This window comes from Larimichthys crocea, chromosome XIV, assembly GCF_000972845.2.
Source record: "Larimichthys crocea isolate SSNF chromosome XIV, L_crocea_2.0, whole genome shotgun sequence".
NCBI classification, from domain to species: domain Eukaryota; kingdom Metazoa; phylum Chordata; class Actinopteri; family Sciaenidae; genus Larimichthys; species Larimichthys crocea.
In genome coordinates this window covers 1,432,945-1,447,985 of record NC_040024.1, presented here as the reverse complement: position 1 = coordinate 1,447,985, position 15,041 = coordinate 1,432,945, and the positions used below count along the sequence as shown (strand labels likewise).

The 15,041-nt window shown below is 44.2% G+C and overlaps 1 protein-coding gene across 1 annotated transcript in view; it reads right to left on the bottom strand.

The window, feature by feature from the left end:
* Window positions 1-315: 315 nt before the first annotated feature.
* The window catches only part of LOC109140639 (mitogen-activated protein kinase kinase kinase 11), a 48,413-nt gene continuing 33,687 nt past the window's right edge, over window positions 316-15,041 (bottom strand). Inside the window, exons 7-10 of the mRNA XM_019268036.2 lie at window positions 13,301-13,472; window positions 13,083-13,192; window positions 12,295-12,912; window positions 316-9,845 (exon numbers count right to left, since the gene is read on the bottom strand). Of these exons, the coding sequence (XP_019123581.2) occupies window positions 9,241-9,845; window positions 12,295-12,912; window positions 13,083-13,192; window positions 13,301-13,472 (1,505 nt within the window). The 3' untranslated portion in view covers window positions 316-9,240. The remainder of the gene's footprint in view (window positions 9,846-12,294; window positions 12,913-13,082; window positions 13,193-13,300; window positions 13,473-15,041) is intronic.

Sequence of the window (15,041 nt, the reverse complement as noted above, 5' to 3'; positions counted from 1 at the left end):
TTACTGCTATGTTGAGATCATTTTATAATTATTTGGCATCCTCAGAAAACAAAACAAGGGAGATAATTACATGCATATCGAGTCCGACCTCCCACAGCTCACTACAAATAGGACACTGAGAGGTTTTGTACGCTCTTAATTGGCGTCTTAAAAGGTTCATGGAAATGACAATTACCAAATATAATTAAACCAATACAGTCAATCAACTTTACTTGTAAGAAGTAAACAATTTCATTTTGGTTTTATGGTTGATTGAGACTGCCAAATGAACAACTGTTGGAACTCTGCTATGATAAGAATAAAGTCACAAACACGTAAGGAGTGTTACATTTTATTTGGTCTCATCTCTTTTTGAGCTTTTTCCTTTGTTTTTTTTTTTCCACAGGTTAAAACCCATTATAATAGTCAAGAGAAATAAAAACATTTTCACATACTGTATACAGAAATAGTCCTCTTGACACACAACAATAAAAACAGTTGATTAGGCCCAGCCCAGTGCGAGATTTCACAAAAAATGCAACAATAACGAATTTCCAAAGCCCGACGACCGCAAAACCTCTTACTCGCGTGAGCAGAGACAGTTCTGAGAGAGATGTAAAAATGGCTGCCAGGGCAATGCAACAATTGCGTTATCACATCGCCTAGGTTGATAAAAACACAAAATAGACACGGAAATGAATCTGGAACAATTACAATAAAAGCAAAATACTGTGATACAAAGACAGAGAGGATGTCGACTTTGTCTGCTACTTTGAAAGTAGGGACAAAATCCTCATCTCTAGCAGTTTTATGCACATAAAAATTCAGTATGGGTGCCCCAAGGGGACATTAGACTGCGATTTAGGTTTGGGATTTTGCTGCAATGTACATAAAAGAACCAGATTTCAAGCTCTTCCAGGCAATTCTGTTCAATTTTCTGCTACACACAAATACTGGGGCTTGTAGAGGAATCATAATAACGCAGATTTGGTCAAATTGAAGAACTGGAATGTAAAGTTCATCTGCCTCAAGTGAAGCACCCATACATACATCTTAAATACTCCAGTGAAAACCTATAAAACGTTTTGTTCATATGAAGCAATCAATCCATCATCCTAATGTAGACTGCGTCCATGGCCATCTAAGAGAAATAGTTTTGATCCAGTGTGTAAAAAAAGATGGCCATTTATAAATATCCACTTTTTCCCCCTTTATAGAAATTTCGTAAATGTCCTATAGCTGGCTGGTAGGAAGCTGTCAGAAGGAAAAGCCTTTTACAGTACTGTGATGCTGTGAGTGGAAGAGATTTGACCAGTGAGTCATGGGGATTTGTACCATCCAAACCGTTTCAAATTGCCTCTGTGGATCATTTAGAGTTCACTTATTTAAGCCTGAGCATGAGCACCTGAAAGAGACCACCTATTGTTAAACAGCCTCAAGCCTGAGTCAAATCTTTTACCCCGACCTCTCAGAAGATGTTAATAAGGTGTCAAAGTGTCAGCAGCAGTTTTATAGCCTGGGTCCAGGACCATACTACTACGTTTTCTGAATGTTTATCAGGAAGTCACTTAGTCATTCATGAAATAACAACACTGGACACATGTAACTATTGGCAACAGGAAGCATGTTGCTGCTGACTTAATTGGAATGTCACTTCACGCCCGACAGTCATTGTTTTGTCCAAACCAGTTCTCTTCCCAACAATGTGCAAGAGACTGAAATGTCCAGGTTTCATCACGCCAACGTTTCTGAGCAAAAAGGGTTCATTTCAGTGGAATCAGAGCTACGATTGGTGGACACAGAAGCAAACTAAATTTACGCATCAAGTTCCATATTTCAAATTTGTTGAACCTTTGAGGGAACAAAGATCAAAGAACCCAAAAAAGCTGGCTCACAATGATTTTACCCAAATGAATTGATTTGTCTTTGAAAAGAACGTGATAGAAAAAAATGATGAAAATACAGACACGATGAATGGTATGTAATCTTTTTAGCATATTAAAGGCGGGGAAAATACCAAAATACTGCCACTGGTGTAGCAAATGTTGCACTTTAAGGAGTAATTTCATTACTAAGTTTCAAAGACATGAGAGGAGTAGAACTCTGGTCTGCACGCCTGGAATAGCTGCAGCCTGGCACGTAATATGACATAACAGGACTTTTTAAAAAAAAGTCCAAATATCAGCTGTTTTATTCCTTTTATCTGCAAACAATGTCGAGGAGGCAACAATAATTCATTTTGAGGAATATATTTGAGACACAAGGGCTGTTTACTGAACAAATTGGTTTGTGGTGCACTCATTCAACGCTCTAGCAAAAGAAATTTACAAATTGAACGGCTTCTATTCCAGGAAGATCACAAGGTAATTGAGTGTCAATAGCTAGGCAGAACAATAATCACGACCATGGGGCTGTTGTGTGTCAAATGGGGCGGCGGGGGGGTGAATGAGTGGGCCTTGGACTTAATGACCTCCTAGATAAAATTCATGTTTATTCTCTAAACAGAGCACCAACCTTTTCCAAGAGCCGTCACTGTGGTCTTGGAAACGAATTGGTCGTCCTTTCATGGCTCCCATTCATTCAGTTTTAGTCGTTACAGAAAAGGAGGACAGCAGATGGTGACCTTGGAATCACGGCCTGATAAGAATTAGGAATAATACTCGCACTTTGGGAGAGCAAGCATTAGCTTACACACCTGGCAGCGCCTCTTGCAGACATGGCTTTTGTCCACATCCCTATTGGGATGGGCAATTCCTGTACAGTCGATGAAAGGTCATATTTGATCATTTGGTCTCGCCCTGTTAATGCCAAACAAAGGCCTGGGCAGGTGTTTCAATTTTATACGAGCCAGAAAGAGCAATAATGTGTCTCTGGCGCTGACGGCTGGCTGCGAGACAGCTGAAACGAGGCTGATAACCAGGTATATTTGTAACCTCCACTTAATTGAACACAAGCAAGCAAGGGCACCAAAGGTAAATGGGGTAAAAGCTAGTGAAATGCCAGGCCATCTATTTTGTTGTTTCAGAATTTACACTTCACTGACCCGCCAAAGTAAGATTTCGTCGATAAAATAAATGCGCCGTGCGCTCAGCCTGATTTTTCCCTTCATCCTTGTTGAATCCCTCTCCAATTTACCCAGTAACCATGAAGGAGAGAAAACATGATTTAACTGGAGCTGCGGTAGTTAAAGAAATACACTCCCCTCCTGACTCGACTTATTGACTTCCTTAAAGTCGAACATTAGAAATGGGTATGTTTACACGCACACTGTGCTCTGTTGCTTTGTGGAATCCGAGTACGGAGATAGTTCAATTCAAACATTCAGCCCATTTAATGGGACTTAATTCCCCTGCAGTAAGTGAGGTTTTTCTCTGGGATCTTGGCACGTTTACTTAGAAAGCTGTGCAGTGGAGCAGCAGGTTAGACTATCAGAGTTAGCCGTTAGCATTGAGTGGCAAATGTCCTCTCATCTGGTTATCAGAAATATGAGCGCCTATCATCGTCACTTGTTGTCAAGTGACAAACAGACTACACATAAATGTCCCCTGTGGCCATTTTGACACATTTATAAAGGAAAACACACTTAAGTATCTGTATGGTGTCATAAATCCAACTGCTAGCTAAGGAAGTTTACACTATGGAGCCCTAAACTAACTACTATGTAGTATAAGGTTGACGGACATATAACTGAATATTATTTGTGTGTTTAACTATAAAGCTTTATATTCTCCTGGCTGGTTTGATTTCATGATGAAGGCTAACATACTAACATTAGCTAGGTAGCTGCGTGCTTAGCTACTAGTGTTTCCAGGTGAGCTAGCTGACACAGCTGTGTCGAAATGAAGGAACTGAAAAATAAAATGAGCTAACGAGAGATAAGTTAAATAAATTAAGTTTTGTTTATTTCATTATTAAGTGAAGGAAAAAATCTTTTGTCAGCACATTTAAATAATTGAACTGACTCAGTTTTCAGTTAAACTGCCTAAACTGTCTGACAGCTTTTTACAAAATCTTGTCTGTTTTTGGGCTCCATACTACATAACAACCAACTAAATGTGACATGGCATGCCAGCATCTTGAGTTTCACCAGGAATACATTTGAATTATCTAGGGATGTTCACCTCCAGCAGAATTGTGTGCTGGAATTTCTGGCCATAAAAATTACAGATTTGGCAGGCTCACGAGAAGCTGGCATTATTTCCAGCGTTATTACAGAATACTGGACATCTCTGAGCAGTGTTTGTCCCATGAAAATCCAATCTTTTGCTACAGCTGAATCAATGGTTTAATCAGGGGAAATCAGATAATTAGTATGCATGTAAACATATCCACAAAGCCAAAATAAGCTTTAAGACTGAGTGTAACCCTGATGGATTGTTACATTAAGGCAACACTTTCGGCTGTTCACAAAGCCAGGAAATAACTAGCTTGCAACTTTCCATCTGGATAATAGCTCTGATTTCTCCTCTCTAAAATTCTAAAACACAACCACCCCTCATAAGTACCCTCTTGGCATGATGAGGGTCTGGGCTTTGGGTTCTTCCATTGTGCTGTCTCATTAGCTTTTATGCGTGTAATGTATTGATCATTTGTCGTGCTCTGATTAGGCTATGGGCTAAGCTTGAACTTTGAATTCAGATCATTAAATTATGTCTGCTCCCTGCCACTGTGGGGCTGAGAGTGGATCACCAGTGGCCAGATAGAGTCTCTCCTGCAGAGGAATTCACTTCCATTCTCCCTGTCAGTTTGTAGTCTGGACGCTGATTTGCAATGACGGATGGGGCGATGCCTGGAAGAGCAGAGCGTCACAAACAACTCATCAGGACTCTCTTATTGGAGTGTTTGCTGTCAGCTCCAGCAAACGAGTGGCAGTTATGGTTCCTAAATCTGACAGCCAAAACCAAAAATCGGACGTCCATGTCCACAAAAGGCTCCCTAAAATGTGTCTCATTTATTCCCTCGGCTACCAAACTAGAGTTCTGTCAGATTCAGGTTATGCCAAGAGCCAAGGTAAGAGTATTTTGTTTATGCAAAAAAAATGAACACATTAAAACTCATCCAATGTATTTTGGGTCATTTTGCAGCCGGAAGGCAACTATGAGCAATAACTTAATCATACGTGAAAAGCACAGTGACGCCTGTTATAAAGTAAAACGTCATGAAGTCAACATGAAGCGAAACATGATGGAGAACAGCAGGTAATGCTTTTCAACATCAGGTCTGAGGCAAAATTAAAGTCTGGCACTGAATGAACAAACAGACAAGACATGAGTGGCAGGTTGAAGTGGATACTTGACACACAGACACAGAAACTGTGACAGAAATAATCTGCCAGGCGTTTCAATCATCTCCATTTCCTTCATCTATCTTTTCTCCTCACGCAGCTCTGTTGACAATAACAGCTATCCGAGCCTAATGACTATCAGAGGGTAGCTCTTGTGACTTTGTGTGTTGACACGCAGAGACGAGGCAATAAACTCATCACTTGTCACATCTGTAAAATGTCAATGAAGAGGACAAGTGAGCAAAGGAAGGTAGGGAGCGCTGCTGTGAGAGACAAATTCTATATCAGACCTCACACTTTTGCACGACGTGGAGGAAGATCAGCAGCGCTTGCTAAAGCGATGGCAGGTAAGTTGTCTGAATGGACCTGAGGTCCAACTTGTTTGGGGTGATCCTATCCTACGGTATATACACTGGCTTGCTAGAATTGGATATATTCGTCACAGAATGTGTCTGTAAGATGCACCTTTGCTGCTTTTTCTGCATTAGATAGTAAACCTCTTAAAGTGTTGCCACGATTAGTTCTGTTGGCGTTGGGCAAATCTCTCAAAAAAAGATATTCCTACCTCGAGGGGTATACCTTTTTAACCCTCCGTGTACACAGTTACGTGAAAGATTCGCAACAGTGTTAGCTTCAGACAAAGTGCTCTTCACAGCGTCTAGAACCCCCTTTCTGATTTTAGAATCCAAGAAGTTCATTTGACAATTTTTGGATCTTTCTGAAACCACCACTTTACGCTGCCAGATGTTGTGTAAAGTGTGCAAGTATCTAGTGTTACAATGATAGGCTTTTTATTCAATCTTAAAATGTTTCATCCATTCAGAACAGCCTTTACCTTTAGATGTGGTTGGATGACAAATTACAAGTTAGTTTCAGGCATACTGAGGCCTTGACTGTCTCTTTGTTACTGCTGACTATTACTTGGGCGTCCAAGCTCCCTTTCAATTGCAAAAAACTCCAACTGCCTCTACAAAAAAAGCACTAAATGGACTTCCTTTTCCCGAATAGAAACCTGGCAGTTACTGAATTGAATGCTCTGCAGTGTCAGGCAAAACTGCCCTCAAGAAAAACTTTCCAGAGATGGAGGAAGCAAAGGTGTGAGAGTACAAAGAACAAAAATTTCCCACATCACCTGAGGGGGAAGAAAGTAGAAGAAAGTGAGCCTCTACAGTGAAGACTGCATCCGGCCATCGGCTGTGCAGCCAGCGGAAACAGAAAAATGGAAGGTAATGGAGAAACGACAGCTCAACCCGCCTTTGAAACTTGATATTGAGACGTAAGCTGATGAAAGGAGCGACACCTTGCGAGGAGGAAGCGGGGCATATTGGTAACGTCAAAGAAAATTAATTAACCAAATATCGCTTTGTTAATACTCTCTGCTCTTATCAAGAGGCTAATTATCCCTATCAGCTTCCTCTGTTTCGTCAGTAGGATTATTACGCTAATCACAAAGCTTTCCCCTTTGGAGACGAGTTTTTCACTTCGTCGGAACAAAGCCGGTATTGTCTTTCAATGACACGGTGTCAGTGATGAACCCAATCAGTATTTGTACCTCGTAATGCTCCAGCAAAGACATGGGTGTTTGTGCCACGTGTAAGTGGGTCTCTTTCAGTTGCTTCCATGCTTGACCTATGCCAATTATGTTAATAGACTACATGCTTGAGAGCTGGCTGCCATTAAAAGCAAACATCCTTGGATACTGAAATGCATCATCAGCCTGTGATGTCCAACACACACTGGGATTATTTTTTCCCCTCAACCTACCTCAAATCATGTATTTCCCAGGATGCTTTTTAAAAACCCCTGAGAAAGTGCCTCAACTAGTTACATTTAGTATGTGGAACGATCGGTGATGATGACTATGACACGAGGCTGAAAGCTTTTCACTTGCTGCTCCAGTGCATTCTGGTCTGCTGAGACAGCTGTTGCCATAAAAATTGATATTTCAGCATCTGTACAAAGAATTTCTCCCTGTATTGTCGTTCAGCGCTGAACTTCTCTGTTGTATCTAAACATAGCGGTTATCCACCAGATCTGATCTTTTCGGCAGTTTTAAAACGGTTTGGGATGGACTTCAACTTGGAATGACAAGAGTTAAGGAGCCCTGCTATTTTAGACTTGCAAAGCCAGCCAAAGTCTGAAATAAACAGGCTGAGATTCGACTGATGCTGACTAAATTTGTAAGCAATCGGTTAATGTTTTAATGCAGGTAACCATCACAAATTCCTACACAGTTAGTTTAGCTTAGCATAAAGCCTAGCTCCACCTGAAAGTAACAAAATCTGCCTACCAGCACCTCTATGATGTTATATACATCTTGTTTGTCTAGGCCGTACAAGTTTAACACAATACAAGTCCTGGTCTTCTTGGGGTTATATTCCAGGCTATTTCTCAGCTGGGAGCACCGACTTCCTGGAGCGATGCAGCCTTAAGGTGATGACAAAACTCTGGGAAGTCACTGCTATTAAACGAACAAGATATAACACATTAATAAGGGTTTTTAAGAGGTGCTGGAAAGTGGATTTTGCTAGCTCTGGCCTTTATGCTAAGTTACGCTAACCAGCTGCTGGCTCCAACTACATATTGAATGAACAGATATGCTATCAGTCCTTTTTAGCATAATTCTTATGCTATTCAAAACCAAAACTGGTGGATCATCAACTGAGCTAATAGTGTGTTCGTCCAATCAGAATCAGGTCGAGGGGAGAAGTGTCAACCATGTGGTCCAAGTGGGCTGGCTTTGCGAGGCTACAGTATCAATAAACCATTCAATGAAGCCTCCATACCAACGTATTGTAGAATTTGCTGGTACTTTTAGGTTGACCCCTTCTACAGCATCAGACGGGTGGAGATAAGACAGGCTGGATTATATCAAAAGATAACCACAGATATGTTTAAATAATATCTGTGATTGTCTCAACTTTTTCTGTGCTGTCCAGCGTGGCAAACCCCACCCGCCTGGCACTCGATGGAGGTACAAACTATTTATTTGCAAACACTCTTTGTCCCAGCCCTTACACTGTCACAGTGGCATTCTTTGGCATATGAAGGGAATGCAGAGGGCCCCCCCCCCCTCCCCGTCTTGTTTCCTGCACTGTGTCGCCTGCCAGCCGAATGAATCTGTCCGATCCCTGGCATTTCCCAGAGAATGTGACTGGAATGTTATCTGCTTCCAAGTGGAATGCCTGGGTCATGGTTTTGTCTTGGATTTCATGAGTGGCCCGGTATATCCACCCTGAGTGCTTTTCTCCCATAATGCAACAGGCAGACGCAGTTTTAAAAAACAAAACAAAAACAAAAAAAAAGAACAGTAAGCTTTCCTTGAACAATGAGTCTAGACAAACACGCGCGCACACACATAGACAACATTTCTTCCCCAGAAACGCTAAGCTGATTTCCAAATTTAAGCCAAATTCATAGCATCTTCCCTACGCACCAGATTAACCATTCAAGGAACCTTGAAAAGATATATATTAAGAACACTTCACGAAATAAGGCACTCCAATTTTCCATTGTCCTGAATGCTTTCAGTCTGCGGAGAGGTAGAGGCAGATGAAGCTGTGCAAGTCGCCTTATCCACCTCTGCATTGTCACAATGCTTCAAAGGTAGGGGGGGGAGATGAAAGCAGGTGATATGAGCAGTCTGATAGAATCTGAAGATGGGACTAGTGATCTGTGTTCTGCTCCTTCAAAGGCAGCGGGAAACACAGATAGAGAGGGAGAATGAAATGGGCACCAGCTATTGGTTCAAAGGCAGCTATCCCACAATCAAATGTACCACCTTTCACTGGCTTTCCGGTTTCCAAAGCAGCAGGCTGCTATATAAATAGGACCTGCAATGATTAAGGCTCCCCTGGTGGGACACCTCCCTTGGTGAGTTGAGTGACGGGTGTGCGTTTTTTAAGATGTAGGATAGTAGTGGAAAGGCTCCTTGTTCCTGTGATAAAAAAAAAAAAAATCACAGCCTCGCCACAGGTTTAGAATCTGTCGTCTCTGTGTTGCGTTGGGGACTTGAAGGGCTTGAGCCCCAGTGTCTTTCGAGGGTGAACTCTCTCTTTGGTGACATCCACGGGCTTGCTGCAGGCCGCCCAGCCCAGGTCAATGAGGGGAGAGTCTGCTGGGTTAAGGGGCACTATACGGAACGAGGGCAGCGTGGGTGAGCCGTTAGTGGAGCATGGGGCAGAACGGGAGGTGGGAAAGGGAGTGGAGAAGGGGTCAAAGGGTGAAGCTCTGTCCGAGGCACTCGAGGGATCGGCCTTGAGGGTGAATGGATCACAGTCGGGCGAGGGGAAGGGGTCACAGTTGTGGAAAGGGTTGGTAGGGGAGGGCTGGTAGCCCAGAAGGTTGCTTTCTGAGCGGATTGGGCTGCGGCCACCAGCCGAGTTCACACTCCGAGATGCCGAGATGAAGCTCCACGGATCGATGCGGGGGCGGATGGGAGACGGGCGTGGACGGGGGATGACGCTGACCTCCAGGCGGCGGGTTTTGGGGCTCCAGAGTGCAGGGTTGGGGTGGAGAGCACAGGGAACTGAAGGCTTGTCATCAGAGTCCTGTGTGTCTTGGCACAAGGGCAGGTCCAAAACTGGAAAGAACAAAAGAGAAGACATTAAAGGGACATCCAGCCATTTAGTGCTGAGAGAACTGGTCAAAATCAAAGTAGCAGAGGCCAAGATAGTCTGACTTTTAGGCCCTAGTCTGAGTCAAGCTTTAAAAATCATCGCCTACCAAGAAGAATAAATAGATTATTAATGGGACTCTCTGCGGAGGCGAGCGTAGAGCTGCTTCTGGGACGCTTCAGGCGGAGTTTGAAACATTGACTAGAGCGGCTGCGATTAGCTCCAGGAGCAACAGCACACACGGAACACCTCGCATCCGTGCCCCGTGGAATTATTTGCCGTTAGACAAGATAACCCCTCATGATATCACTATGACATAATCAGGGATGTTTTCTTGCTCCTCCAAAGTCACAGGAGACTTTTTTCATGTGTTTCCAGAGGCTGCATAATACTCCCTGTAACACGTAAACTGACCTTTGTGTGTAAAATCAGCAGAGTTAAACAAAAAAAAAAACACCATCAGAGGAGGAAAGCTGAATTTTCATATTAAACATCTTCATCATCCTGCTCTTCACTTTGCTGCTTGAGGAGGTTTTAATTGTTAATCCGCGAATTAACAATTCCCTCAAACTGCTGGAGTGTTGCCCTGGTGTTCGTTCAGGCACTCCTCTCTGCAGTCGGAAATATATTGGCTTTCTAGTATTTTGCAAAACACATAACAACCTGAGAGTGCTACATTGCTGTTGCAAAGAGAAATTAAATAATCCCGAGCACAGAATTTCGCAACTGCAATTAGTCTAAATTGAATGTAACACAGCCATGTCAGTAACTAGTTGACAGAGCTGCACCAGCAGCAAACAGCAAGTGTGAATTAGCGCTGACAAGAACATTAAACTCGGAATAAATCATCTTGAATGAACATTTGCTACTTCCAAATGTGATGTGTCTGCCAAATGGCATTATTTACATCAACAGCAACTCTCCGAGGCTGCTGAGCTATTCAGCTGACAAGAAAGAGCAATCAGGAATCACACGAGAGCAGACGAGGAAACACAAGTGAAGGAATCCTCTGCGTTCATCTCCCTCTTTCAAGCACACATTCACCGCCAGCGACCTTGTGGCAGCCTGTGTATGCATCTGAGTCATTACAGTCAATAAACATAATAAGATGTTTAGCTAAAACACTCGTGGTTTAATTATGTGTGGCTGTTTGCCTCCGCGTGCCACCGATGTAATGAGCGCATGCGGTTTCGTGAGATTACGGCTGTTAGGAGCGGGGGAACAGGCGAGGCATGTCTGCTCGGTACCTGGGGGAAGAACTGTAAGAACCTCTCTGTGGAGAATCCAAGGCTTTGTGAGTCAAACGGACCGGATATAGAGTGTGAAATGTTACCATGGGGCACTCTTAAAGCCATCGGAAAAAAAAAGCCCACTCGCTCTTAAAACAACCGTCACCCACACCTCCGTCGTTACGGCCCGAAACTGTGTCAGTGCTTCTAAGAAATGCATATGAGTCTTCAGGAGAAAACATGCGAGTGTGCTGTGAATCAAAGCGTCTCTGGCATGCAGATAATGCAGATAATCCAGCAAATGTATAAATATGCACAACAAGAACTACTTTCAAATGTGGGTTTTTTTGGGGGGTGTTAATCCCCCCTGAATGTGATTTTTAATCATGTGTGCAGCTCTTAAACATGGCACATTTGACATGCCTCCATATGAATTTTTTTTTTAAACAAACCTGAGGGTAAACACACTGAAATACAATCTTGAGCTCCGGCCAAAGACTCCCAAACTATCCGAGGAGGTATCCAGAGAGGAGTCAAGAATAGATTATTAGCAATTTAGAATCTGGCGTGCGTGACCTCAGCTGTGCCGCCGGATGTTTTGCATTCATCTTCCAACTTTTGCAATAAAAGAAAGCTCTGACTTTTTTCTTTTTTTTCCCCCAAAAGAAAAAACAACAGAGGATTGGATGCTAGCTCTGCTTAGCAAGTATTAGCAGTGAAGTATGGAGGGCCAGCTGTTACCTGAGATATGCAAAGTAGCCCAAGACGAGCTTTGATGTAAATGAAAAAGCTCGTGCGGCATTGAAGCTTCCCGTTTGCCACATAGATCTCGCTACAGGAGGAGGTACAACAATAATTCTGGAAGAGCTGCGAGGGAACATTGTCATGCCGAGGAGGAGGAACATTATTCAAGGTAAAAGTTTAGTCCTCCAAAAAAGCTAAACATGCTCAGTGCTCTTGGGGAAATGCAGATGAATCATGCGGATAAATTAAAAGACAAATCATAGATCGAATCCAGTTAAGTATTTGACTTTTATCCCATCATATGAGTCACGCTGACAAAACACTGGACCTCCCACATAATGCAGCATGAGAGAACTCGACACCCCCGGTTAACAATGTGTAGATTCTTCAAGTACAATTGGTAGAACGACCCTCTAAGGTGGAAAAACAGAGCCAGACTGACCTAGCTGAGAGGCGTGCAGGCCTTGTCTGGACCTTCTCCTCCTCTCGGCCCTGTGCTCCCAGGCCTCACAGCCCAGCTCCCCGTTAGTCGAATGGGAACTCGGGTTCCACTCCCCCGGGCTGGCCCCGTCATGCTCCAGGGGCGTCTTGGGGCTCTGCGGGCTGTGCAGTATTTGCGGCGTCCGGTGGCCGCTCCTCTCACGCGGGTTTGGTGGAGGCGGCGTCAGAGGTAACGGCTTCAGTTCTTGGTACTGCAGAGCTAAATCCAAGAGCGGCCTGGGGAGCAGCTCGGAGGTGGAGAAGGTGATGAGATCGTCCACTACTGGGGGGTCTGAAATGAGGGGCTTCGGGGAAGAAATCTCCGGTTCGGAGGGGGTGCGGTCCCCTAGGGAAGAGGGGTTAGTTCGAGGGGGCACCCGTGGGGGAATATCCAGGCAGCGACCTAGTCCAATGGAGGCCAGAAGGGAGCCACTGCCCAGCAGGGCCCGGTGGGTGCTCTTAAGGCCACCAAGGGAACCCCTCTCAGGCCTGGGGGAGCCAGCAGGGGAGGAACCCCCTTCCTCGCTACCCGAGTCTCGCTGAGGTAGAGGAAGGCGCAGGCTGTCCTTCACTGAGGAGCCTGCAGACAGAGAAAAAAGGTTTATTTTTAAGGTCCTCAAGGAGGCAGAGACGGAGAATGAGACGAGGCATTTATGATTCATTTAGCTCTTATTTATAAATCACGCTTGTGCCAGTGAAACTATAAGGGTGACTAATGGAAGATATGTCGTGATGGAGGCCATCTGATACCATTCTGAGCAGGTGAGGTTGGCGTAGAGGGTCTGTACTCCTCAAAGTCATCCTTGGATTCCCCGTTCTCGTTGCTGTCCGACTCCAGGAGCTTTGCCCTCATCGACAAACTGAAAGCACCAAAAAAAAAACAACCATAAAGTACGGTGACGAATTAAGTCAAGTTTAATTAAATCTTTGTAAACCTTGAATGTTTTTGTGCAAAAGTCCTGACGTACCTGCTTTCCTGGGGACTCAGGCGCAGGACTTTGGGGCTTTTGGGACTTTTGGGGCTCTGAGGTCTCCAGTGAGGGCCTAACCTCAGGTCTCCGTTGGCTTGTTTAAGAGAGGGAGCCTCTAAGGGCCAGACCGAGCTCAGACCAATCGTTCTGCTGTTGTCACTGGGGCTTACTGCGGGGAGGAAGAAAAAAATGAATACGAGCTTGCACATCATCAGTATGCATACTGTTCAGCTGCATTCTAATGAGGTGAGTATCTTTAAAAGACAGGTTTCACCAATAAATCAACGCAGGCCTGCAATCATCTCCAACACAATGACCTTTCATTGACTCCGGCTACAGATAGAATTCATGAAAATTCAATGTGCTTTTTTCGACTCGTACTTCTGCACAGTTCTAGTCTTGATTAACTCTAAAACAGCGTTAGGATTACCTCATCGCATGGCTGCGATCCGGATAGAAACCTCCGCACGGCTCACGGAGCACAAAGTGTGAGAAGAAGGAGCCAAAATTTGCCCAGAGGGGATAGGACGGGGAGGGGGAGGCCAGAGTGCTAATAAAAGTCCTGCTGCCATTCACACATTTCACCCAGGATTCATCCCAACTCCCCCTCCCCCTCCTACCCACCTCCACCAGCTGGCTTGTGCCGCTATCAGTGTGTGAATGTTGTGTTCATTCACACGCGCCGTGTATCTGCCGGGCTCCACAACACCTCCATCGCACCCCTTCAAAAGGACTTGAGGAGCGTTCTCGACGTCACGTCTGACAGGTTTGTCAAAGGAAGACAAAAGTGGAACGTATGGATGGATATTATTTTAATACGCTGCAAACGGCAGGGAGGAAACTTCAAACCTAATTTCAGCTCCAGAAATGGGGAAAAGTAAATACGCTCTGAATGAACACGTTGGATTATTTTCTTTGGCCTCTACTCCACTGACGGCCTGGTTCATGCACTTTGCCTCCCATCATTTTCCAACACAGTGTTTTCAAAGCAAGCACTGAAGTCAGGTGTCAGCTTTGCAATTTCATCAAGATCAGATTGAAAAAACATAATAAAATAAAGCCCCCCCCCCGGGCCTGGCACATTCCTCTGTAAACACATTTTCCCTTTGCACAGTGTCACCGTTTTAATGTCATCGCGTTTGATGTTTTTGATGGAGTATATCTGATGCTCGGAATATTTTTGTAGATTTTTCTAAAGCTGCCGCTCTGCTCGTCATCTGCCCATTGTCAGCATGTGGCAGCCCTGTCATCGTAGAGAAAGGGGCTACTTTTGTTACACGGATGAATAAACAAGGTGACATTTATTTACTGCTAGACACTGTAAGACGCCTCCACCTCTGAGGCTGTGCGGAGCTACTGTCTGTATGGAAACATGCTCACAATGGTCACAAAGTGTTGGCCAAAATCAAAATGTCAACCTGATGATGACTTCAGATGAAAAAAAAAAAAAAAGTTATTACCATTCACCCTGAGGGGGACGTGGCTGTCTGCGCCAAACTTTGCTCCCATCCCTCAAATAAATGTTGAGATGTTACACCGAGTAAATGACAACTGGTGGTGGCACTAGAGGAAAACTCAAAGCACCAACAGCTCTGTGGAAGTCATCACATGGGAACCATCTGTGCCAAATTTCATCAGTGGACCGGCACCGCCGTGCCCAGAGCGTTTACATCATACAAAGATGTAAATGTGGAGACGTCTATACCACACATACTGGTGCTGGAGTGAGGATTAGGAC